The 25,856-nt window shown below is 43.7% G+C and overlaps 1 protein-coding gene across 1 annotated transcript in view; it reads left to right on the top strand.

Annotated features, from left to right (window-relative positions):
* Window positions 1–25,856, top strand: part of TRIM3 (tripartite motif containing 3) — a 145,970-nt gene that overhangs the window by 72,192 nt on the left and 47,922 nt on the right. The window contains exon 5 of the mRNA XM_029601739.1: window positions 19,641–19,821. Within this exon, the coding sequence (XP_029457599.1) occupies window positions 19,641–19,821 (181 nt within the window). The remainder of the gene's footprint in view (window positions 1–19,640; window positions 19,822–25,856) is intronic.

Below are 25,856 nucleotides of genomic sequence, written 5' to 3'. Positions count from 1 at the left end.
CTACCGGAGGACAAGAACAAGAGAAGCCAGCGTCCCTTGCCCCGAACATCTAAGGGCAGGGGATCACAGTGCTTCAAACTGTACAAAAGTACATATCAAACATCTCGCCCCGCAGGCAGGGGCCAGTCCTTTCGGAACAAGCACAACAAAAGGGGAGCGGCTCTGGCCCAGGCCCCAGCTGCACCCCGCAATGAAAATCAGCCGGCCCATCCACAGGAAGAAGCCATAGGGAGCAGGCTTGCCCTATTCTACCAAAGATGGGTCGAGCTAACTTCGGACAAGTGGGTCCTAAACATCATTAGAGAGGGATATTATCTGGGCTTCCACAACATTCCTCCGGACAAATTTTTGAAATCTCCCTGCCACAACCTCTCAAAGAGGATGGCTGGGGAAACCACGCAGACCAAATTGCTCGCCTTAAAGGCCATAATGCTGGTGCCCACGCAACAACAAAATACTGAGCACTATTCCATCTATTTTATCGTTTCCAAGAAAGAGGGTACGTTCTGACCCATCCTGGACCTCAAGTCCGTCAACTGTCACCTGAAGGTCCCTCGCTTCTGCATGGAAATCCTACGCTTGGTCATAAGAGCGATACAGCCAGGAGAACTCCTCACATCCCTGGATCTGTCAGAAGCCTACCTGCACATCCCGGTCCACCACGAGCATCAGCGTTTTCTACGCTTCGCGATCCTGGACCACCACTACCAGTTCCGGGCACTAGCCTTCAGGCTAGCCACAGCACCCCGAACGTTCACCAAAATCATGGTTGTAGTGGCGGCGACACTGAGGAAAGAAGGAATCCTCGTACACCCATATCTGGATGATAGGCTGATCAGGGCAAAATCCCCAGAAGAAAGTCATCAGGTGATCACCAGAGTCAAAACTCTACTGGAGAACCTCGGGTGGGTGGTCAACACAAATAAGAGCTGTCTGCAGCCCTCCCAATCTCTGGAATACCTGGGAGTCCGGTTCGACACCAGACAAGACAAGGTCATTCTGACTCCTACAAGGAGAACAAAGCTGATGAAACAATTGCGAAACCTGTTAAGCAGTCTTCGCCCCAAGGTGTGGGATTGCCTCCAAGTCCTCAGTCTCATGCCATCCACGCTGGAAGTGGTCCCATGGGCAAGAGCTAACATGCGACCCCTACAGTGTTCTCTACTGTCAAGATGGAATCCGATATCCCAGAATTACTCCGTTCGCCTCCAGCTCCCAGAGGACGTTCGAACCCAGCTACAATGGTGGCTACAAGAAGACCATCTGAGCAAGGGAGTAAGACTATCCCCGCCGACCTGGATCCTGCTCACCACGGATACAAGTCTACGAGGGTGGGGAGCCCACTGCCAGGAACTGACCGCCCAGGGGTAATGGGACAAGGAAGAGTTGGGATGGAACATCAACCGACTGGAAGCACGGGCAGTTAGGCTAGCCTGCCTATGGTTCAGTCACAGACTCCGGGGGCGAATTGGTCAGAGTCAAGTCGGACAACGCCACAGCAGTGACCTACATCAACCGCCAGGGAGGAACCAGGAGCCAACAAGTGTCCCTGGAAATAGACCCTCTAATGGTGTGGGCGGAATCAAACCTACAAGAGATCTCAGCCACCCATATCGCAGGAAAAGACAACGTCACTGCAGATTACCTCAGCAGAGAAAGTCTAGAACCAAGGGAATGGAGGCTGTCGAACACAGCCTTCCAGTTGCTAGTAAACCGCTGGGGAACACCAGCCATGGACCTTCTGGCAACCTGGTCCAACGCCCAAGTTCCCAACTTCTTCAGCATTGAAGGGATACATGCTTTCGTCCAGAACTGGCCACAGGAAATCCTGCTATACGCCTTCCTACTGTGGCTGCTACTGGGCGGAATCATCCGTAAGATAGAGCACCTCAGGGGACCAGTACTTCTAGTGGCCCCGGACTGGCCAAGAAGGCCGTGGAATGCAGACATGCAAAGACTACTGACAGGGAGCCCTCTCCCTTTATCTCCTCACAGGGATCTGCTCCAACAAGGCCCGATCCTCCACGAAGACCCAACTGTATTCTCTCTTACGGTCTGGCCATTGAGAGGACATTCCTGAAGAGGCACTCTGCTCTGAGCACGCACGTTTTCCACATCTCTAACCTACATACGAATATGGAGAATATTCGAAGCCTGGTGTGAAGACCGCGATTTCCTCCCACAGACAGTCAAAATTCCCACGATTCTGGAATTCCTGCAGAACGGATTACAGAAGGGGTTGTCTTTCAACTCCATCAAGGTGCAGGTGGCCGCATTGGCCTGCTACAGAGCCAAGGTGGGGGACGGCAGCCTAGCCTCTCATCCAGATGTCTCCCACTTTCTGAAAAGGGTCAAACAGGTCCAACCAACCCTGAAGTGGCCTGTACCTTTATGGAATCTCAATGTAGTCCTAGACTTCCTAGCAGGAGCCTCCTTCAGACCCATCCAGATATCAGAGTAGGAGTCTGCTGACATTAAGATGGCGAAGGTGGCGAGATTCTTCAGAGTCTTTATGCTTGTCTGGCAATGGCAGCGAGATGGTTTGGTTTAGATGGAAGTGAGAAACCACTTTTGGGAGAAAGGAGGGGACCGTGCGTAGCTGTATGGATCCCATTGTGTATCTGAGGAAGGGTTCTCGACAGAACAGTGCTTGAAGCTCGGAGATGCGATGGGCCGAGCAGACTACCACTAGGAATGCAGTCTTCAGTGTTAGTAGTTGGAGGAAAAGGGAACCTGGCAGCTAGTTGTTCCCAAGCTTTTCCACAAGGCCTTCCTGAGCCTCACCCATGCACACCCATTAACGGGACACTTAGCAGAGCAGAGCATAGGTGCACGCCTGTTTCGGTATTTCTTCTGTCCGAAAATTTATCAAGATATCTGCCACTTTTGCCAGACATGTCCACAGTGCTAGTTGGTGCCACAACGTCTGCCCCAAAAGGTACCCCTAGTGCCTCTGCCCACCATGGGCCAACCCCTGGAACAAGTTGCTATGGACTTTGTAGGGCCCTTAGATTGCACATCTCGGGGTCATCAATATATCCTAGTTTTGATGGACTATGCCACTTGGTTTCCCTGGGCTATTCCCCTAAGGAATACCTCGGCCTGAATGATTGTTCAGGAGGTAATAAAAATATTTTGCATGGTGGGGTTTCCCAGGGAGATCCTATCAGATAGGAGCACTAATTTCATGAGTAAATGGTTACAGAACCTATGGAGACTGTTCAGCATCCAACAGTTGAAAACAACTGCCTGTCATCCCCAAAGTGATGGTCTGGTTGAGAGATTCAACCAGACCTTGAAGACGATGTTCCGGAAATGCAATGGGGAAGGAACCAAAGACTGATATACTCTACTGCCATTCCTGCTGTTTGCAGCCCGGGAAGTTCCCCAGGCATCACTAGGTTTCTCCCCTTTTGAATTAATGTTTTGGCAACAACCCCAGAATCTGCTTACAATAATCCAGGAAGTTTGGTCTAGCCACTCCAGGGAAGACGAGGTCCCAATAACGGAATATATCCAACAGTTGGGGCGTAGAATCAGAGAGCTCACCCAAGAGGCTAGTTGGAATTTAGAAGAAGCCCAAACCCAACAGAAATTTTACTACTATCAGGGGGCTCGTTTTAGGAGTTTCCAGGAAAAGGACAAAGTACTAGTCCTGTTGCCCACATCTACATACAAGACTCCTGGCTAAATGGAAAGGCCCCTTTTTGATTGAGGAAAATTGGGGAGTTAGACTATTAAGTAGCAATGGGAGATCTGAAGGTCTTTCACGTGAATCTACTGAAAGCCTGGGTTAGTAGGGAAGGCCTTGTAGCCGAAGCATCCGACAGGGAAGAGGAGTTAGGCCCCACTATTCCTGAAAGGCCAGGGGAGGAACAGGTTAAAATGGGCAAGTCTCTCTCCTCATCCCAATGCCAGCAACTGGAGTAGCTAGTGGCACAGTTCAGAGATGTATTCTCTCCAATACCTGGAAAATCTAGAGTAGGGTCTCACAGAATCCTAACTGACCAGGGAAATTGGTAAGGCAGAAACCCTACTGGCTTCCCGAAGCCAAGAAAGAACTGGTAAATAAAGAAGTGGAGGACATGCTAACGTTAGGAGTTATCGAAGAATCGGAAAGCAAATGGACCAGCCCCATTGTTCTTGTCCCAAAGCCCGATGGGTCTACCAGGGTTTGTATAGATTTCCGTCAGGTGAATACCATTTTTAAATTTGATTACCTCATGCCCATGGTGGAAGAGATAATTGAGCAATTGGGGAATGCCCAATATCTATCCACCTGGATTTAACAAAAGGATATTGGCAAATCCCTCTGGAACCAGAGTTGAAGCCAAAAATGGCCTTGATTTCACCAAAAGGGTTGTTCCAATTTACCATACTCCATTTTGGCTTAAATGGAGCTCCCGCAACCTTTCAAAGAGTTATTAATCAGATCCCCATAATCTTTGCCAAAAGTTTAATATCACAGTTCAAAAGTGCGATTAGTCTATATGAACTAGGTAGGGTGGGATCCTGCCCTGGCTTGGGAAGAACAATTATAGTAGCTTTATTGGAATTTCAAACCAGAAGTGGAGAATTAGAAATATTGTCGAAAAGCTTACTTGGAGGCAAACATTGTCAGACAAGATCTTATAAAATTCATTGGATAGGCCATCTGGACCGGGAGATGTACAAAGAGCAGAGGACTTAATTGCCAACAGCAATTCTGGGAGTGTAATTCAGAAGTCTAAGATCCTCCTCCGCCATTCAAGGCAAAGCAGTTTTAGCTAGGTAAGCCTGAATGAAGGAGATCTCGCAAGGTTCAGAACTATATAAGTCCTTGTAATACCTATAAAAGATATCACTAATATCCTTGGAAGAGTGTTTAACCTGATCTGTATGGTCTTGTAAAGTTGATAAGTGAGTGTTACCTTCCCAGTTTCTGACAATGTTAGCCAGATGTTTCCCTGTCTTGTTGCCATATTGAAAAAGTTTGTGCTTATAATAAAGTAAACTTTTTTTTGTTTTCTGGTGGATCAGTTCATTTAAGGCACTTTGGGCTGTGTTAAAACAGAGTATGATTCTGAACCGAAAGATTTTGACAATAATGCTTCTTAGCCACAGGAGTTTTTCCAACCGCAGAATACCACTAGCCAGCTCACGTTTTTTTTTTAGCAACATATGCTATTACCTTACCACGCAACACCACTTTCGCAGCTTCCTAATTAAAGAGCAGGTTTAGACTGGTGCTCCTCATTGAAGTGGGCATATTCCCTCCATTTATTTCTCAGGTAAGCATGAAAAGCGTTATCAGGTGCATGTACGTTCATACTTCCTCTTGCTTTCAGTTTTATGTACTTTCAGTTTGTACATACTTCCTGCTGCTTTCAGTTTCTACATACTTCCTATTGCACATACTTTGTTCATACTTCCTCTTGCTTTCAGTTGTATGTATTTTCAGATTGAAAGCAAAAGGATGTACAGTACTTTCAGTTTGTACATACTTCCAGTTGCTTTCAATTGTACATGCTTTCAGTTTGTACGTACTTCCTCTTGCTTTCAGTTAAGAACATAAGAACATGCCATACTGGGTCAGACCAAGGGTCCATCAAGCCCAGCATCCTGTTTCCAACAGAGGCCAATCCAGGCCAAAAGAACCTGGCAAGTACCCAAAAACTAAGTCTATTCCATGTTACCATTGCTAATGGCAGTGGCTATTCTCTAAGTGAACTTAATAGCAGGTAATGGACTTCTCCTCCAAGAACTTATCCAATCCTTTTTTAAACACAGCTATACTAACTGCACTAACCACATCCTCTGGCAACAAATTCCAGAGTTTAATTGTGCGTTGAGTAAAAAAGAACTTTCTCCAATTAGTTTTAAATGTGCCCCATGCTAACTTCATGGAGTGCCCCCTAGTCTTTCTATTATCCGAAAGAGTAAATAACCAATTCACATCTACCCGTTCTAGACCTCTCATGATTTTAAACACCTCTATCATATCCCCCCTCAGCCGTCTCTTCTCCAAGCTGAAAAGTCCTAACCTCTTTAGTCTTTCCTCATAGGGGAGCTGTTCCATTCCCCTTAGCATTTTGGTAGCCCTTCTCTGTACCTTCTCCAACGCAATTATATCTTTTTAGAGATGCGGCGACCAGAATTGTACACAGTATTCAAGGTGCGGTCTCACCATGGAGCGATACAGAGGCATTATGACATTTTCCGTTTTATTCACCATTCCCTTTCTAATAATTCCCAACATTCTGTTTGCTTTTTTGATTGCCGCAGCACACTGAACCGACGATTTCAATGTTTTATCCACTATGACACCTAGATTTTATTTATTTATTTATTTATTTATTTTTGTTATACCGAGTTTCATGATAGGGATCACATCAACCCGGTTTACAAATAACAATGTGTGCAAAGTATAGCGTAACGTAATAAATATTTCCAATACAAATTTGAACTTTAAATACAGAGAATCAATTAAAAGGTGTGAGAAAGTTACAATAAAACAGGGAAAATTAACTTGGGACTGGAAGAGGGGAGAGGTTAAACAATGCAATATTTACATTTAATACAATTAAAGTGATAGTGTAGCAGAGTAAGTAAATGAGCCTATTTGAATGAATGTGACGGTACATAAATATGAGCGGTAATATAAATAAACATGAGAATAAATATGACACAGTAGTGCATGGTGATGATATGATAAAACTCAAAAGGTAATAGTGAGTGTAAGTTTGTGATAAGTGGATTCTTATTTGGATCCAGATGTTACATAAGAGTTTGTGTTGTTGAGTGCGTTTTATTCAAGGCTTGGAAATGCTTTTTTGAAAAGCCAAGTTTTTAGACTTTTCCTAAATGTTAGAGCGCATGGCTCTTGTCTTAGATCAGGTGGTATAGAGTTCCACAGAACTGGACAGATCTCTTTCTTGGGTTGTAGCACCTAATATGGAACCCAACATTGCTACTTTCCAGTACTGGATTTGGTGAGAGAGGTTACAGTGGTGGGGCCGCTTGGCAATAGTGATCATAATATGATCAAATTTGAATTAATGACTGGAAGGGGGACAGTAAGCAAATCCACGGTTCTTGTGTTAAACTTTCAAAAGGGAAACTTTGATAAAATGAGAAAAATAATTAGAAAAAACCTGAAAGGAGCAGCTACAAAGGTTAAAAGTGTGCAAGAGGCGTGGGCATTGTTAAAAAAAATACCATCCTAGAAGCACAGTCCAGATGTATTCCACACATTAAGAAAGGTGGAAGGAAGGCAAAACTATTACCGGCATGGTTGAAAGGTGAGGTGAAAGAGACTATTTTATCCAAAAGATCTTCATTCAAAAATTGGAAGAAGGATCCAACAGAAAAAATAGGATAAAGCAAAAGCACTGGCAAGTTAAACGTAAGACATTGCTAAAAGAAAATTTGAAAAGAAGTTGGCCGTAGGAGCAAAAATTCACAGTGTAAACTTTTAAAAATATAGCCGAAGCAGAAAGCCTGTGAGGGAGTCAGTTGGACCTTTAGATGATCGAGGGGTTAAAGGGGCACTTAGAGAAGATAAGGCCATCGCGGAAAGATTAAATGATTTCTTTGCTTCGGTGTTTACTAAAGAGTATGTTGGGGAGATACCCGTTCCGGAGAAGGTTTTCATGGGTAATGATTCAGATGGACTGAACTAAATCACGGTGAACCTAGAAGATGTAGTAGGCCTGATTGACAAACTGAAGAGTAATAAATCACCTGGCCCGGATGGTATACACACCAGGGTTTTGAAGGAACTCAAAAATGAAATTTCAGATCTATTAGTTAAAATTTGTAACCTATCATTAAAATCATCCATTGTACCTGAAGGCTGGAGGGTCGCTAATGTAACCCCAATATTTAAAAAGGGCTCCAGTGGTGATCCAGGAAACTCAGACCGGTTAGCCTGACTTCAGTGCCAGGAAAAATAGTGGAAAGTGTTCTAAACATCAAAATCACAGAACATATAGAAAGACATGGTTTAATGGAACAAAGTCAGCATGGCTTTACCCAAGGCAAGTCTTGCCTCACAAATCTGCTTCACTTTTTTGAAGGAGTTAATAAACATGTGGATAAAGGTGAACCTGAAGATGTAGTGTATTTGGATTTTCAGAAGGCGTTTGACAAAGTTCCTCATGAGAGGCTTCTAAGAAAAGTAAAAAGCCATGGGATAGGTGACGATGTCCTTTCGTGAATTACAAACTGGCTAAAAGTCAGGAAACAGAGAGTAGGATTAAATGGTCAATTTTCTCAGTGGAGGGGAATGGATAGTGGAGTGCCTTAGGGATCTTTATTGGGACCCCTGCTTTTCATTATTTTTATAAATGATCTGAAAACGAATACGATGAGTGAGGTAATCAAATTTGCAGATGATACAAAATTATTCAGAGTAGTTAAATCACATGCGGATTCTGATAAATTGCAGGAAGACCTTGTGAGACTGAAAAATTGGGCATCTAAATGGCAGATGAAATTTAATGTGGATAAGTGCAAGGTGATGCATATAGGGAAAAATAACCCATGCTATAATTACACAATGTTAGGTTCCATATTAGGTGCTACAACCCAAGAAAGAGATCTAGGTGTCATAGTGGATAACACATTGACATCGTCGGTTCAGTGTGCTGCGGCAGTCAAAAAAGCAAACAGAATGTTAGGAATTATTAGGTAGGGAATGGTGAATAAAACAGAAAATGTCATAATGCCTCTATATCACTCCATGATGAGGCCGCACCTTGAATACTGTGTACAATTCTGGTCGCCGCATCTCAAAAAAGATATAATTGCGATGGAGAAGGTACAGAGAAGGGCAACCAAAATGATAAAAGGAATGGAACAGCTTCCCTATGAGGAAAGACTAAAGAGGTTAGGGCTGTTCAGCTTGGAGAAGAGACAGCTGAGGGGGGATATGATAGAAGTATTTAAAATCATGAGAGGTCTAGAACGGGTAAATGTGATTCGGTTATTTATCTTTCGGATAATAGAAGGACTAGGGGGCACTCCATGAAGTTAGCATGTAGCACATTTAAAATTAATCGGAGAAAGTTATTTTTCATTTAACACACAATTAAACTCTGGAATATGTTGCCAGGGAATGTGGTTAGTGCAATTAGTGTAGCTGGGTTTAATAAAGGTTTGGATAGGTTCTTGGAGGAGAAGTCCATTACCTGCAATTAATCAAGTTGACTTAGAAAATAGCCACTGCTATTAGCAACAGTAGCTTGAGATCTATTTAATGTTTGGGTACTTGCTAGGTACTTGTAGCCTGGATTGGCCACTGTTGGAAACAGGATGCTGGGCTTGATAGACCCTTGGTCTGACCCAGTATGACAATTTCTTATGTTCTTAAGGATATGAGCTGGAATTTCGCAATACTCCTTGGGACATATTCATGATGATCCTTGCCACTCCCAGCACAAGAAGCAGTAAGTGGTGATTACTCTTTTAAGGCCCCTCAGGATGAGGGCTGTGATTCCTGTACCTGCATCCCAGGAAAATCCAGGGCGTTATTCCATCTATTTCATCGTACCCAAGAAGGAAGGTTCCTTTCGCCCCATCCTGGACGTCAAGAGTGTCAACCGACATCTACGAGTGAATCATTTCCGCATGGAAAACCCTACGTTTCGTGATAATGGCCGTACAATCAGGAGAGTTCTTCACCGACCTGGACCTACCCGAGGCCTACCTACATATTCTAATTCGTCAAGAACACCATTTCCTACGCTTTGTAGTACTGGGTCGCCATTATCACTTCCAGGCACTGCCCTTTGCCTAGCCACTTCCCCCAGAACATTTTCCAAGATTATGGTAGTCATAGTGGCAGCATTGAGAAAAGAGGGAATCATGGTGTACCCATATTTGGACAACTGTTGGATCTGGGCCAAGTCCATGGAAGAGAGTCTCCGGGTGACCAACAGGGTGACCTCCTCCTTTCAGGAGGAGGTCACCCTGTTGGTGTATCCAGCTGTAAACCTGGATAAAAGCAGTCTCAAGCCATCCCAATCCTTGGAATATCTGAAGGTCTGGCAGGGCCCTCCTTTCGGCCGCTGCAAAGTCTTTCCTTGCGTTTATTAACCTTGAAAATGGTGTTCCTGGAGGCTATATGCTCAGCATGGCTCATCTCTGAACTACAGGCATTGTCATGTCAGGAACCATTCACTCGGATGACTCCAGGAGCGAACAGCTTCATACCGTTCCATCCTTCTTGCTCAAGGTAGGCTCAGAGATTCATTTTGCATCAGTCCATTCCGTTGCCATCCCTAGATAAGCACGAGGACCCAGAAAAATACCGCCTCCTTCGTCATTTGAATGTCAGTAGACGTTTGGTGCGGTATCTGGAAGTTTCAGAACCGGTTCAAAAGATGGACCTCCTGTTTATCCTTCACAGTGGAAGGAAGCAGGGCGAACCGGCTTCATGGGCTACTATAGCTCGCTGGATTAAGGAGGTGGTCACGGGAGCCTGTGTGGAGGCAGGAAAGCCATTACCTTCTCAGGTTAAAGCTCATTCCACTCAGGCGGTCTCATGGGCGGAAGTTAGACTGCTGTCTCCCATCAGTATCTGCCGAGCGGCGACGTGGGCCTCCTTGCACACCTTCTCCAGGTTCTGTCGCCTGGACGTATAGGCCTGAGTGGATTCAGCCTTTGGAAGGGCGGTATTAACTGGACCACGGGCAGCCTCCCACCCCGATCAGGAGTAGATTTTGTACATCCCATTGGTCCTGAGGCCATGCTAGGAAATGGAGAAATTACTTATCTGATAATTTCGTTTTCCTTAGTGTAGACAGAGGGACTCAGCATCCCGCCCCCGGCTGCCCAAGGACAGTGCCAAAGATTCACCCGTGGAGTGGATATCGATTCCAAGAGATTACAGGTAAGCCGTCATCCAGTGCCTACATCAGGGCATCTATAATCTTACTGGGGTTCATTGTTTGTTTGGTTGAGTACAGTTACAGTTATCCGTTTTTAATCAGATTTTAAATCAAGTTTTTCATTAGTGTATCCACAGTGTCTTTTGAAGAGAATACTGAAGGGCTGAGGTCACTGCAGGGGTATCTAGGGTGACATCAACTTTGAATCCTGACTCCGTCTCCATCTGATGGCAGGGGAGCACAACCCATTGGTCCTGAGTCCATCTGTCTACACTAAGGAAAACTAAATTGTAAGATAAGTAATTTCTCCATTACAGCCATATATACCCTGTTTTAAACTAGAAAATGGCAAAAAAAGACCCAAATAGTCCAGTCATTCTGCCCAGGAAGCTTTATTTATGTATCTTTTAATAAATTTATTTATTTTATTTTATTTAGAATCTTTTAATATACTGATGCTCAAGATAAATATCTTATTGTACCGGTTTACAGCAAAACAGGGGATAACCAAACGAATAGGAGGAAGTTACAAAAAACAGGGTGATGCAATTCGGGACAAGAGACCAAGGAAGAACTGGCTAAACATAGTGTTACTATAGTGAAAACAATAAGTAGTTTATAAACTTAACTTGACGACTAACCAAGTAGGAGATCAGTTCTTCAGGGGTGCGTAAATCCATGCAGGGTTGACGCAAGTGGTGTGAAGGGTTGGAAGGGGAAATGACGAGGTCAGGGGGGAGGGGGGAGGGAGAAAGACCAGGCCGTGTGTGAAGGGGGGGAGGGGGAGGGGCTGCGAATCTATCGGGGTGGCTTGCCTAATAATAGGTTGGAGCCAGAGTTACTGAAGTTATAATGGAACAGGGTAGAAGTGACAGGGGATTATGACTTAGTTAGGGGAAGGCTCGTTTGAAAAGCCATGTTTTCAGATTCTTTCTGAAGGTGAAAGGGCATTGTTCCTGTCGAAGCTCTGGTGGTAATGAATTCCATTGAGAGGGTCCGGCAGTAGACAATGCACGTTTCCTAATGGAGGGGTGAAGTGAGGATTTCGTGGGGGGTTCGTGTAGAGATCCTTTATATGCCGCTCTGATCGGTCTTGCAGAGGAGTCAAGGTTGAGCGGGATTTTGAGTTGACGTGTAGATTGAAGGTAGATGGTTTTGTGGATAATGGTCATGGTCTTAAACAAGATTCTATAGTTGATGGGAAGCCAGTGTAAGTTTTTGAGGATAGGGGTGATATCCTGAATAAAAATGTATTTTTTATTCTGTTAATGCAGTAAACTGCCACTCCGTGCAGATTACCCCAATGCAGGTTACCCCTTATATTCATTTTCATCCTTTAGCCAATACAGGTCCTCCGTATATAGCCTTGCTTTGTATCTGAATGATATTCAAATGTCCAATGTTTATAGCAGTACTTGTATCCCCTCTGTTTCTGATTCCCAACCATTGCCTGATGTGTAACGTATGCTGACTGATGTGTAACGTACGCTGAATGTGATTTGTAATGTGTGATTTGTAATGCATGCTGACTGTGTAATGTACACTGACTGTGATTTGTAATATACGCAGACTGTGATTTGTAGTGTATGCTGATGTGTAATGTATGCAGACTGTGATTTGTAGTGTATGCTGATTTGTAATGTACGCAGACTGATGTGTAATGTATGCAGACTGTGATTTGTAGTGTATGCTGATGTGTAATGTACGCAGACTGATTTGTAATGTACGCAGACTGTGATTTGTAGTGTATGCTGATGTGTAATGTATGCAGACTGTGATTTGTAGTGTATGCTGATTTGTAATGTACGCAGACTGATGTGTAATGTATGCAGACTGTGATTTGTAGTGTATGCTGATGTGTAATGTACGCAGACTGTGATTTGTAGTGTATGCTGATTTGTAATGTACGCAGACTGATTTGTAATGTACGCAGACTGTGATTTGTAGTGTATGCTGATGTGTAATGTATGCTGACTGTGATTTGTAATGTGTGATTTGTAATGTATGCTGACTGTGATTTGTAATGTACGCAGACTGTGATTTATAGTGTATGCTGATGTGTAATGTACGCAGACTGTGATTTGTAGTGTATGCTGATTTGTAATGTATGGAGACTGATTTGTGATGTACGCAGACTGTGATTTGTAGTGTATGCTGATGTGTAATGTATGCAGACTGTGATTTGTAGTGTATGCTGATGTGTAATGTATGCTGACTGTGATTTGTAGTGTATGCTGATGTGTAATGTATGCTGACTGTGATTTGTAATGTGTGATTTGTAATGTATGCTGACTATGATTTGTAATGTACGCAGACTGTGATTTGTAGTGTATGCTGATGTGTAATGTATGCTGACTATGATTTGTAATGTACGCAGACTGTGATTTGTAGTGTATGCTGATGTGTAATGTATGCTGACTATGATTTGTAATGTACGCAGACTGTGATTTGTAGTGTATGCTGATGTGTAATGTATGCTGACTATGATTTGTAATGTACGCAGACTGTGATTTGTAGTGTATGCTGATGTGTAATGTATGCTGACTATGATTTGTAATGTACGCAGACTGTGATTTGTAGTGTATGCTGATTTGTAATGTATGCTGACTATGATTTGTAATGTACGCAGACTGTGATTTGTAGTGTATGCTGATTTGTAATGTACGCAGACTGTGATTTGTAGTGTATGCTGATGTGTAATGTATGCTGACTATGATTTGTAATGTACGCAGACTGTGATTTGTAGTGTATGCTGATTTGTAATGTACGCAGACTGTGATTTGTAGTGTATGCTGTGTAATGTACGCTGACTATGATTTGTAATGTACGCTGACTGTGATTTGTAGTGTATGCTGATGTGTAATCTATGCTGACTATGGTTTGTAGTGTATGCTGATGTGTAATGTACGCAGACTGTGATTTGTATTGTATGCTGATGTGTAATGTATGTTGACTGTGATTTGTAATGTACGCTGACTGATGTGTAATGTGTGATTTGTAATGTATGCTGATGTGTAATGTATGCTGACTGTGATTTGTAATGTACGCAGACTGTGATTTGTAGTGTATGCTGATGTGTAATGTATGCTGACTGTGATTTGTAATGTACGCAGACTGGTGTGTAATGTGTGATTTGTAATGTATGCTGACTGTGATGTGTATTGCCTGAGTATACTGTAACATGCTTTGGACTCCTCGGCTGGAAGAATGTGAGAGAAATAAACAATGCTGAATGTTTGTCAGTGTTTCCTCCGCAGGGAGCATTTCACGATGGCATGAATATTATGAGTTTATCAGTGGTAGGAAGAGGTATCTGGTCTGTCTGACAGAGAATGGCCCTGCAGAAACTCTGAGTGCATAACCAGCAGGAAAAAAAGAGATGATTGGTGAGACCTCTCCTAGAATATTGTATTCAGATCTGGGGCCGTTCTTCTGAAAGGATATATTTATTTTTTCTCATATACTGCTTTTACGCAGCAGATCAAAGCAGTTTTAATAGTGTAAAACAAAGTCCGTCAATAAACAAAACATCTATATCACATAGCCACCCCCAAACACATTAAAAGCACTAGGATAAAGCCCTGTCATTTCAGAAGGCTGTATTTATTGTATTTATTTATTTAGAGGTCTTGTAAAATCACTAGTTCACCACGGTTCCTGACATTAACATTCGTAAGTATTAGAGAACATGGAGTACATCAGTAAAGTACACCATTATTAGTTACTGGGCAATGGTAGCTTGGGAGGGGGAGAGAAGGGTGAGAATGGGAAGAGAGTTGAGGTGCTAAACTAATCATTCAATCAGCTTGTGTTGTGTTCATTTGGAAGAGCCATGTTTGCGTTTCTTCTTGTCAGTTGTGGTTCTGGTGTTCCAGAGTTCAGGACCTGCTGTACATATTCCCCTTTCTCTCGTTTGTCCCAGGTGGGAGGTTTGTAAAGTAGGGATCGAGAGGAGACCTTTATTTTCTGATCTCAGTGTTGAGGTTTGTGTTGTTTAAGTGGTATTCCAAGCAGATCATTATTATGTAGGGTAATGATATTGAATATGATGGTAAATGTTTTATATTGGATTCTAGATTGACTTGGTAGCCAGTGTAGGAGTAATGTGATCATATTTCCTGGCTCTGGATAACAGTCTTGTGGCTGCATTTTGCAGAAGTTATAGTGATTTTATGTGACAAGCAGGAAGACCAAGGAGCAGGGAGTTTGTAAGAGTCAAGGTTCAAAAATATCTGTAGTAGTTAGTAAAGGTTTCAGGCGGTTTAGTATCCACAGCTGGCTATAGCTGGATTTTCTCTATTTACTAATATGGCCTTTCATTGATACGTTTTCATCCAGTTGTACTCCTAGGTCTCTCACTTGCATTGATGGATTAATTTTGCAATTTCCTAGGTCTGTAGCTGGTGGTAACGTTTTTCGAGGGTTTCGGTTTAGCCATATGATTTCTGGTTTTTTGGTATTTAGTGTTTGTTTAAGTTGGGATAGTTTTTCATTTTTCATTGCCATATATTTTGCGATTAATGGAAAATAAAATTGTAAATCATCCGCATACAGGAAGAAGTTTAGACCAAGGTCTATGAGTACTTTACATAATGGTAGTATGTAGATGTTGAATAGTGCAGCAGATAAAGCTGATCCTTGAGGGACTCCAGTGTTACATTGAAAGGTGTCAGATATCTGATCATTGAATTTTACTTGGTATGTTCTCTCATCTAGGAAGGATTTGAACCATTTTAATACTGTTCCATTGATTCCGACATTTTTTAACTGATGGCATAGTAGTTTATAATACACTGTGTCGAATGCTGCTATGAGGTTGCTGAGTACAAGGCGGTATGATTTGCCAGTGTCGAATCTTCGCAGTATCGGATCTGTTAGTGATAGTAGTAGGGTCTCTGTTTTTTTCTGAAACTGAATTGATTTGGGTAAAGGATTCCATGATTGTCTAAATGGTTCTCTAGTTGGTTGAGAACTGTTTTTAGTATTTTTGCCAGGAACGATAGATTTGATATTGGTCTATAATTATCCCAGTCAATCTTATAGGATACAATAAAAGTAACTAAAATTCTTAAAATTTCTGCAATATGACTAAAAGAATTATTACAAAAAATCTGTGTGGTAATATGTATCGCCTAATGTAAGGTGAAGGCTTGTTGAAGAAGCCAGGTTTTAATACCCTTTTTAAATGCTCGGGTGCTGGGTTCTATTCTAAGTTCTTGAGGGAGTGAATTCCATAACTGTGGACCTGCAATTGATAAGGCTTTTTGTCTCACTGTGTTTAGGTGTGCTGATTTTGGGGAGGACTGGCAGATCTTGTAGTTCTTTGTGGGGTGTGAAAATGAAGTGCTGCAGAGTGCCATTCCATCTTATCATTGTATAGAATTTTATGGATTAATGATAGTGTTTTATATTGAGATCGGTATGTAATTGGGAGCCAATGTAAGTCCTTTAGAATTGGGGTTATGTTCTAATAATTTCGTATTTGTCAGGATTCTGGTGGCCGAGTTTTGTAGGAGTTGAAGGGGTCTGGTGGTGGAAGCAGGAAGACCTAAAAGAAGAGCGTTACAGTAATCTATTTTTGAGAACAGAAGTGCTTGTAGGACTGTTCTAAAAGAACAGTAAGAAAAGGGAAGTGATTATCCCCTTGCACAGATCCTTGGTGAGGCCTCACCTGGAGTACTGTGTTCAGTTCTGGAGACTGTAACTCCAAAGAGACAGAGACAAGATGAAAGCAGTCCAGAGAAGGGCGACCAGAAAGATGGAGGGTCTTCATCAAATGACTTACAAGGAGAGATTGAAGAATCTAAATATGTACACCCTGGAAGAAAGGAGGAGCAGGGGTGATATGATTCAAACTTTCAGATACTTGAAAGGTTTTAACGATGCAAAGACAACGACAAACCTTTTCCATCGGAAAAAAATCAGTAGAACCAGGGGTCACGAGTTGAAGCTCCAGGGAGGAAGACTCAGAACCAATGTCAGGAAGTATTTCTTCATGGAGATGGTGGTGGATGCCTGGAATGCCCTTCCGGAGGATGTGGTGAAGACCAGAACTGTGAAAGACTTCAAAGGGGTGTGGGGTAAACACTGTGGATCCATCAAGTCCAGAGGACGTGAATGAGGAGTGGGTGGCCCGCGGGAATGACGGCTACTGCCTGGAAATAATACCCTTATTCAGTAAACATACACACGGTTAATGTGACTCCAACATTGCTCTAAGCTTCACTGGCAAGAGGAAGTGTGGAAAAAAGGATTTGCACTCACAAAAAGCGGGGAGTAGCTTGCTTGTTACGGCGGTTACTACCCCAAACCAAATATGTGTAGGGTACCTGCTCATGCAGGTACCCTTCACATTCCTTCCCTGAAGGCTGCACATCTGTCCCTCACCAGAGAAAGGGCTTTCTCCATAGCTAGCACCTACCTCTGGAACTCCCTCCCCCCTTCCCTCCGAATAGAACCATCACTCAACAAATTCAAAAAAGGAGTCAAAACATGGCTCTTCAAGCAGGCATACCCCGACCCAACCAATACGTAGACTTCTCCTAAATGGACCTTTCTAAGAATCTCCACTACCTGCCCTCCCCCCCCCCCCCCCCTTGCTCTTCTCCTTTTCCATCTGTGCCCGTACCCTCCCCCCCTGGAACTTTGCTGCACTTCATAACCCCTGTACCACTTTCTCATTGTTAAAGATAAAATTTTCTTAGTTTGTACAAAGTTTCTCTTTCTTTCTTTCTACCTTTCCTCCATAGCTATTTAGTTCTTTTATGTTATTATATATAATCTCAGAATGTTTTTATGATGCTTATATCTTACACCATTTGCGTTTAACTATGACATGTTATTCTGTTCATTGTATTTTCCTCCTTTCAGTTCAATATAAGCTGGTATGATGTGCCTCACGAATGTCGGCAAAGAAAAGTCTATAAATAAATAAATAAGCCAGATACTTTACTTTCAATGCATATCCAGCATAGCTCTCTGCTTCAACGGCAGGGGGAATGTAGAAAAGTGGATCTATATACAGACAACAGCCAACAAGGACTGAGTTACATAGTCTGGGTAAACAAAGGCATGGGTGTGGCTTGCTTATTGCGGCGGTTACTACCCCTAACTATGGTAGATATTCACTTGGATGCAGTTCCAATACTGCTCTCTACATTAATGGTGGGGGTGGAAGGGAAATTGAACCAATAGGTTACTAAGGGCCAAGAGTAACAGAAGTATGAGAGGAAAAAAAAAAGTGCATAGCTTGCTGGGCAGACTGGATGGGCCGTTTGGTCTTCCTCTGCCGTCATTTCTATGTTTCTATGTTTCTATCATGGAAGTGCAAGAGTGGTTTTAGTTTTTTTAAAAACATGAAGCTTAAAAAATCCGTCTTTAATAAGATTTATCCACTTTTTGCAGTTCAGTTCGCTGTCAAGTGTAAAACCCAGGTCTTTAATTTCATGAGCAATGGTGTATTTGTTTGTCGGCGTTGTTACATGTAAAATATTTGGGTTATTTACTTTCGGAGTATGAGGAACTCTGTTTTTGCTGGATTTAAGGATAGACTCATTTGTGCTAGCAGCCGTTTGATGGCGGAGAGATAGATTTCCCAGAGTTTGTGCTGTTTCTAGGGAGTCAGTGATTGGAATTAAGATCTGCACGTCATCGGCGTAGATAAAATGAGTTAATCCAATTCCTGTTAAAAATTTATATAAAGGAAGCATATAAATATTAAAAAGGGTAGATGACATTGAAGATCCCTGTGGTACTCCATGAATGATATTTATTTGTTCTGACTCGTGGGTATTTAGTTTAACTTTGTATGACCTGTTTAAGAATGATTCAAACCATTGATAGGTGGTACCTATTATACCTATTTCCTTTAATCTATCTAGTAAAATCTTGTGGTTAACCTTATCGAAGGCTGCAGAAATGTCTAACATTATGAGGAGGTAAGATTGTCCATTATCTAGGCCTCTCAGGACTGTGTCCATGAGGGACACTAGAAGGGTCTCTGTGCTAAAAAAATTTCGGAAACCGAATTGGGAAGGGTAAAGGATGTTGTAAGTCTCCAGATGTTCAGAGAGTTGTTGGTTGACTACTTTTTCGATAATCTTGGCTAAGAATGGTAAGTTAGATATAGGTCTGTAGTTAGATGATTTTGCCAATGGTAAGTTAGATTTCTTTTTTGTTGGTTTGATAATAGCACCTTTTAGTTGTTCGGGAAGAATACCTTGATTGAGAGAGAGGTTAATCATGTCAGATAATGGTTTGGAGATGATATTGGGGACTAGCTTTAGAAGTTTGGGTATTGCGTCTGCAGGGTGGACAGCAAGCCTGATTATATTGTATTTATTTATAAAATGTATGCCTCAGTGGCACTGTAAGTCGTGGGAGTAGCCATGAGTAGCGGTTACAGTCATGCATGAGTGACTGATTGATTGCAAGCTTGCATGAGTGTGGGGAGACTGCAGCTCATCTACCTTGGCTTTGAGATTGTGTGGATTATTAGAAAACATGGCAGGGGGCCTGGGAGTACTGCTCTTGTGAGAATCACGCAGGAAGATTGCGGGGCTCAGAACGGCCTCCCAGAGGAGGTGTGCGAGGATTCTGGATAGGCAAGTCATTAGAGGGTAAAGAACTGGGGTTGTGCTGTAAATTACATTTTTTAGGCTCATCTGCCCAAAAATGGAAGAATAGCAACTGGACAGACTGGATGAGTGAATGAAATCTTTCTCCGCCATGATTTATGGTTCCTTTTTGTCTCTCTGTCTTGGCCCACAGACTCCCTCAGCTGTCCTCTGCCATCCTGCGGGTGACGGACATTAGTCAGCAGTTGATGGAGCGGAAGAACGATGCAGTGTCTGACATCAGCAAAACCTTTGAGGAGCTGGAGAAGGCTCTGTACCAGCGCAAGAGCAGCCTCATCCATGACCTGGAGGTCATCTGTGGAGCCAAGCAAAAGGTGAGGGTTTTCTCTGTGTCAGTATGGGTGAGGAAGTGGGAGGTGTGTGTATGGGTGCTAGGGGTGGGGTGTATATGGTGGGTGTATGACTGCAGGGGGTGTGTGGTGTGAGAATGGGTGGAAAGTGTGAAGTGTGGGTGAGAGTGTGCGTTTGTGTATCTGAGTGCGTTTGTATAAGAATATGGGGAATGTGTGTATAGGTGTGGGGGTGTATGTTTGGGCAGGGTGTTTGTGTGTAAAAGTAGAGGGTGTGGGGTACATATGGGTGTGTATGTGTGCATGGGCAGGGAGTGTGCTGCGTATTTGGGTGGTGTGTGTATGGGTGAGGTGTGTGTGTGTATTCTGGGCAGTCTGTATGGGCGTGGGAGTGTATGTATGGGCAGGGTATTTGTGTGTAAAAGTAGAGGGTGTGGGGTCAGTGTGTATGGATGTGTGTGCATGGGAAGGGTGTGTGAGGTGTATAGGTGGGGGTGTGAATATGAGTGTATGTGTGTTTAGGTAGAGAGTATGGGTTGTATATGTGTGGGGGTAAGTCTATGGGCAAGGTGTTTGTGTATATAAGTAGAGTGTGTGGGGGTGTGTGTGTAGAGGTGTGGGGGTGTGTGTGTTGGTACAGGGTGTGGGGTGTGTTTGTGGCGGTGTGTGTGTGTGTTGGTAGAGAGTGTGGGGTGTATTTTGTGTGGGGGTGAGTGTATGGGGACAGGGTGTGTGTATGTATAGAGAGAGGGTGTAGGGTGTGTATATGGGGGTTGTGTATAGGTAGAGGATGTGGGGTGTATATGTGTGGGTGCAGGTAGCGGGTATGTATGTGTGGCGGGGTGCATATAGGTAGAGGTTGAGTGTGTGTAGGTAGAGGGTGTGGGGTGTGTGTATTTGTGGAGGTGTGTGTAGAGGTAGAGGAGGTGGGGTGAGTTTGTGTGCAGGGTGTGAATAGGTAGAGGGTGGTGGGTGTTTGTGTGGGGAATGTGTGTAGGTAGAGAGTGTGAAGTGTGTTTGTGTGGGGGGTGTCTGTGTGGGGGTGTGTGTATAGGTAGAGGGTGTGGAGGTGTGTGTATAGGTTGAGGGTGTGTATGTGTGCGTATATATTTAGAGGGTGTGGGTGTGTGTTTATTTAGAGAGTGCAGGGTATGTATGTTTGGGGGTGTTTATGTAGGTAGAGAGTGTGGTGTGAGTTTGTGTGGGGTGTGTGTATAGATAGAGGGTGTGTGTATTTAGAGAGTGCAGGGTTTGTATGTGTGGGGGGGGTTTAGGTAGGTAGAGGGTATGGGGGTGTGGTGTATAGGTAGAGGATGTTGGTGAAGGTTGTGGGGTGAGTTTATGGTGTGGGGGGCTGCTGTCTGTATATTTAGAGAGTGTGGGATATGTATGTGTGAGGGTGTTTATGTAGGTAGAGATTGTGGGGTGAGTCTATGGGGTGTGTGTATAGGTAGAGGTATGTGTGTGTATATTTAGAGAGTGCAGGGTATGTATGTGTGGGGGTGTTTATATAGGTAGAGGGTGTGTGTGTGTATATATATATTTTGAGTGCGGGGTATGTATGTGTGGGGGTATTTATGTAGGTAGAGAGTGTGGGGTGAGTTTGAGTGGGGTGTGTATACATTTAGAGTGTGTGTGTGTATTTAGAGAGTGCAGGGTATGTATGTGTGGGGGTATTTATGTAGGTAGAGAGTGTGGTGTGAGTGTGGGGTGTGTGTATAGATAGAGGGTGTGTGTATTTAGAGAGTGCAGGGTTTGTATGTGTGGAGGGTTTTAGGTAGGTAGAGGGTGTGGGGGGTGTGTGTATAGGTAGAGGATGTGTGAAGGTGTGGGGTGAGTTTATGTGTGGGGTATGTGTCTGTATATTTAGAGAGTGTGGGATATGTATGTGTGAGGGTGTTTATGTAGGTAGAGATTGTGGGGTGAGTCTATGGGGTGTGTGTATAGGTAGAGGGTATGTGTGTGTATATTTAGAGAGTGCGGGGTATGTATGTGTAGGGGTGTTTATATAGGTAGAGGGTGTGTGTGTGTGTATATGTATGTGTATATATATATATATATATATATATATTTAGAGAGTGCGGGGTATGTATGTATGGAGTGTTTATGTAGGTAGAGATTGTGGGGTGAGTTTATGTGGGGTGTGTGTATTTAGAGAGTGCGGGGTATGTATGTGTGGGGGTATTTATGTAGGTAGAGAGTGTGGGGTGAGTTTGAGTGGGGTGTGTATACATTTAGAGTGTGTTTGTATTTAGAGAGTGCGGGGTATGTATGTTTGGGGGTGTTTATGTAGGTAGAGGGTATGTGTGTGTATATTTAGAGAGTGCGGGGTATGTATGTGTGGGGTGTTTATGTAAGTAGAGGGTGTGGGGTGAGTTTGAGTGGGGTGTGTATACATTTAGAGTGTGTGTGTATTTAGAGAGTGCGGGGTATGTATGTGTGGGGTGTTTATGTAAGTAGAGAGTGTGGGGTGAGTCTGAGTGTGGTGTGTATACATTTAGAGTGTGTGTGTGTATTTAGAGAGTGCGGGGTATGTATGTGTGGGGGTATTTATGTAGGTAGAGAGTGTGGGGTGAGTTTGAGTGGGGTGTGTATACATTTAGAGTGTGTGTGAGTATAGAGAGTGCAGGGTATGTAGGTGTGGGGGTGTTTATGTAGGTAGAGGGTGTGGGGTGAGTGTGTGGGGTGTGTATACATTTAGAGTGTTTGTGTGTATTTAGAGAGTGCGGGGTATGTATGTTTAGGGGTGTTTATGTAGGTAGAGGGTGTGGGGTGTGTATACATTTAGAGTGTGTTTGTATTTAGAGAGTGCGGGGTATGTATGTGTGGGGGTGTTTATGTAGGTAGAGGGTGTGGGTGTGTATACATTTAGAGTGTGTTTGTATTTAGAGAGTGCGGGGTATGTATGTGTGGGGGTATTTATGTAGGTAGAGGGTGTGGGGTGAGTTTGAGTGGGGTGTGTATACATTTAGAGTGTGTGTGTATATTTAGAGAGTGTGGGGGTGTTTATGTAGGTAGAGGGTGTGGGGTGAGTGTGTGGGGTGTGTATACATTTAGTGTGTGTGTGTATTTAGAGAGTGCGGGGTATGTATGTATGGGGTATTTATGTAGGTAGAAAGTGTGGGGTGAGTTTGAGTGGGGTGTGTATACATTTAGAGTGTGTGTGTATTTAGAGAGTGCGGGGTATGTATGTGTGGGGGTATTTATGTAGGTAGAGGGTGTGTATACATTTAGAGTGTGTGTATATTTAGAGAGTGCGGGGTATGTATGTGTGGGGGTATTTATGTAGGTAGAGGGTGTGGGGTGAGTTTGAGTGGGGTGTGTATACATTTAGAGTGTGTGTGTATATTTAGAGAGTGTGGGGGTGTTTATGTAGGTAGAGGGTGTGGGGTGAGTGTGTGGGGTGTGTATACATTTAGAGTGTGTGTGTGTATTTAGAGAGTGCGGGGTATGTATGTATGGGGTATTTATGTAGGTAGAAAGTGTGGGGTGAGTTTGAGTGGGGTGTGTATACATTTAGAGTGTGTGTGTATTTAGAGAGTGCGGGGTATGTATGTGTGGGGGTATTTATGTAGGTAGAGAGTGTGGGGGGAGTTTGAGTGGGGTGTGTATACATTTAGAGTGTGTGTGTATTTAGAGAGTGCGGGGTATGTATGTGTGGGGGTATTTATGTAGGTAGAGAGTGTGGGGGGAGTTTGAGTGGGGTGTGTATACATTTAGAGTGTGTTTGTGTATTTAGAGAGTGCAGGGTATGTACGTATGGGGTGTTTATGTAGGTAGAGAGTGTGGGGTGTGTATACATTTAGTGTGTGTGTGTGTATTTAGAGAGTGCGGGGTATGTATGTGTGAGTTCTCTGGGTCCAAGCCTGCTGGTGTCACAACTCCCACCAATGCCATGCAACTTCCTCAAGTGAGTGGCCACAGGAAAATCAGAGGGTGAAGAGGATGAGAGCCAAGTATGAAGGAGGAGAAAGACCAAACGAGGAAGTGGCGAGCAAAGCTGGAAAGGAGTCGGGGAGGATTGATGGACAGCACTGCTGAAAGGAGGAGGAGCTACATTCATGAGCCAATGCTAGCAGGGAGGGAGGAGGAGGAGCCAAGCAAATCTACACTTTCAGGAGGGTGTGTAGATTTACAGGCACAGGGTGTGCACTCAGAAGGGTATACGTGTCTTTAAAGGGGCATGCATGCATTCTCAGAAGGGGGTGTGTGTATTTACAGGTATACGTATGCACTCTTAGGAGGGTGAGGGCCGTGTACTTAAGGTATTTGTGTGCGCCCTCAGGAGTGTGTGTGTTTACAGGCACATGTGCTTCCATTCAGGAGGCTGTATGTTTACAGGCACGTGTGCACCCTCTGGAGTGTGTGTGTGTATTTATAGGCACTTGTGTGCTCTCTGGAGGGTGTGTGTGTGTTTTTACTGGCATGTGTGTGTGTATTTACAGGCACGTGTGTGCTCTCTGGAGGGTGTGTGTGTATATACAGGCATGTGTGTGCTCTCTGGAGGGTGTGTGTGTGCATTTACAGGCACGTGTGTGCTCTCTGAAGGGTGGGTGTGTGTTTACAGAAGAATGCTGGGCTGCATAGAGAGAGGAATATCGAGTAAGAAAAGGGAAGTGATTATCCCCTTGTACAGGTCCTTGGTGAGGCCTCACCTGGAGTACTGTGCTCTGTTCTGGAGACCGTATCTCCAAAGAGACAGAGACAAGATGGAGGCGGTCCAGAGAAGGGCGACCAGAAAGGTGGAGGGTCTTCATCGAATGACTTATGAGGAGAGATTGAAGAATATAAATATGTACACCCTGGAGGGAAGGAGGAGCAGAGGTGATATGATACAGACTTTCAGATACTTGAAAGGTTTTAATGATCCAAAGACAATGACAAACCTTTTCCGTCAGAAAAAAATCAGCAGAACCAGGGGTCACGATTTGAAACTCCAGGGAGGAAGACTCAGAACCAATGTCAGGAAGTATTTCTTCACGGAGAGGGTGGTGGATGCCTGGAATGCCCTTCCGGAGGAAGTGGTGAAGACCAGAACTGTGAAGGACTTCAAAGGGGCATGGGATAAACACTGTGGATCCATAAAGTCTAGAGGACGTGAATGAAGAGTGGGTGGCTCGCGGGAATGACGGCTACTACCTGGAGATAATACCCTTATTCAATAAACATACACACGGTTACTGTGAATCCAACATCGCTCTAAGCTTCAACGGCAAGAGGAAAAGTGGAAAAAAGGATTTGCATTCACAAAAAAGTGGGGAGTAGCTTGCTTGTTACGGCGGTTACTACCCCAAACCAAATAAGCTAATACTTCACTTTTAATACATATCCAGCATAGCTCTCTACTTCAACGGCAGGGGAGAAAGACGATACTTCACGCATATCCAGCATAGCTCTCTGCTTCAACGGCAGGGGAGAAAGACGATACTTCACGCATATCCAGCATAGCTCTCTGCTTCAACGGCAGGGGAGAAAGACCGATACTTCACGCATAGCTCTCTGCTTCAACGGCAGGGGAGAAAGACCGATACTTCACGCATATCCAGCATAGCTCTCTGCTTCAACGGCAGGGGAGAAAGACCGATACTTCACGCATATCCAGCATAGCTCTCTGCTTCAACGGCAGGGGAGAAAGACTGATACTTCACGCATATCCAGCATAGCTCTCTGCTTCAACGGCAGGGGGAATGAAGAAAAGTGGATCTATATCCAGACAGCAACCAACAAGGACTGAATTACATAGTCTGAGTAAACAAAAGCATGGGTGTAGCTTGCTTACTACCCCTAACTAAGCTAGATATTCATTTAGATGCAGTTCCAACACTGTTCTCTACATTAATGGTGGGGGTGGAAGGGAAATAGAACCAAAAGGTTACTAAGAGCCAAGATTAACAGAAGTATGAGAAAAAAAAAGTGCAAAGCTTACTGGGCAGACTGGATGGGCCGTTTGGTCTTCTTCTGCCATCATTTCTATGTTTCTATGTGTGTGCTCTCTGGAGGGTGTGTGTGTGTTTACAGGCACGTGTGTGCTCTCTGAAGGGTGGTGTGTATTTACAGGC

The sequence above is a fragment of the Rhinatrema bivittatum genome, chromosome 5, assembly GCF_901001135.1.
Source record: "Rhinatrema bivittatum chromosome 5, aRhiBiv1.1, whole genome shotgun sequence".
NCBI lineage: Eukaryota > Metazoa > Chordata > Amphibia > Gymnophiona > Rhinatrematidae > Rhinatrema > Rhinatrema bivittatum.
Note: the sequence above shows the minus strand (reverse complement) of the source record. Positions and strands in the feature narration are given on the sequence as shown.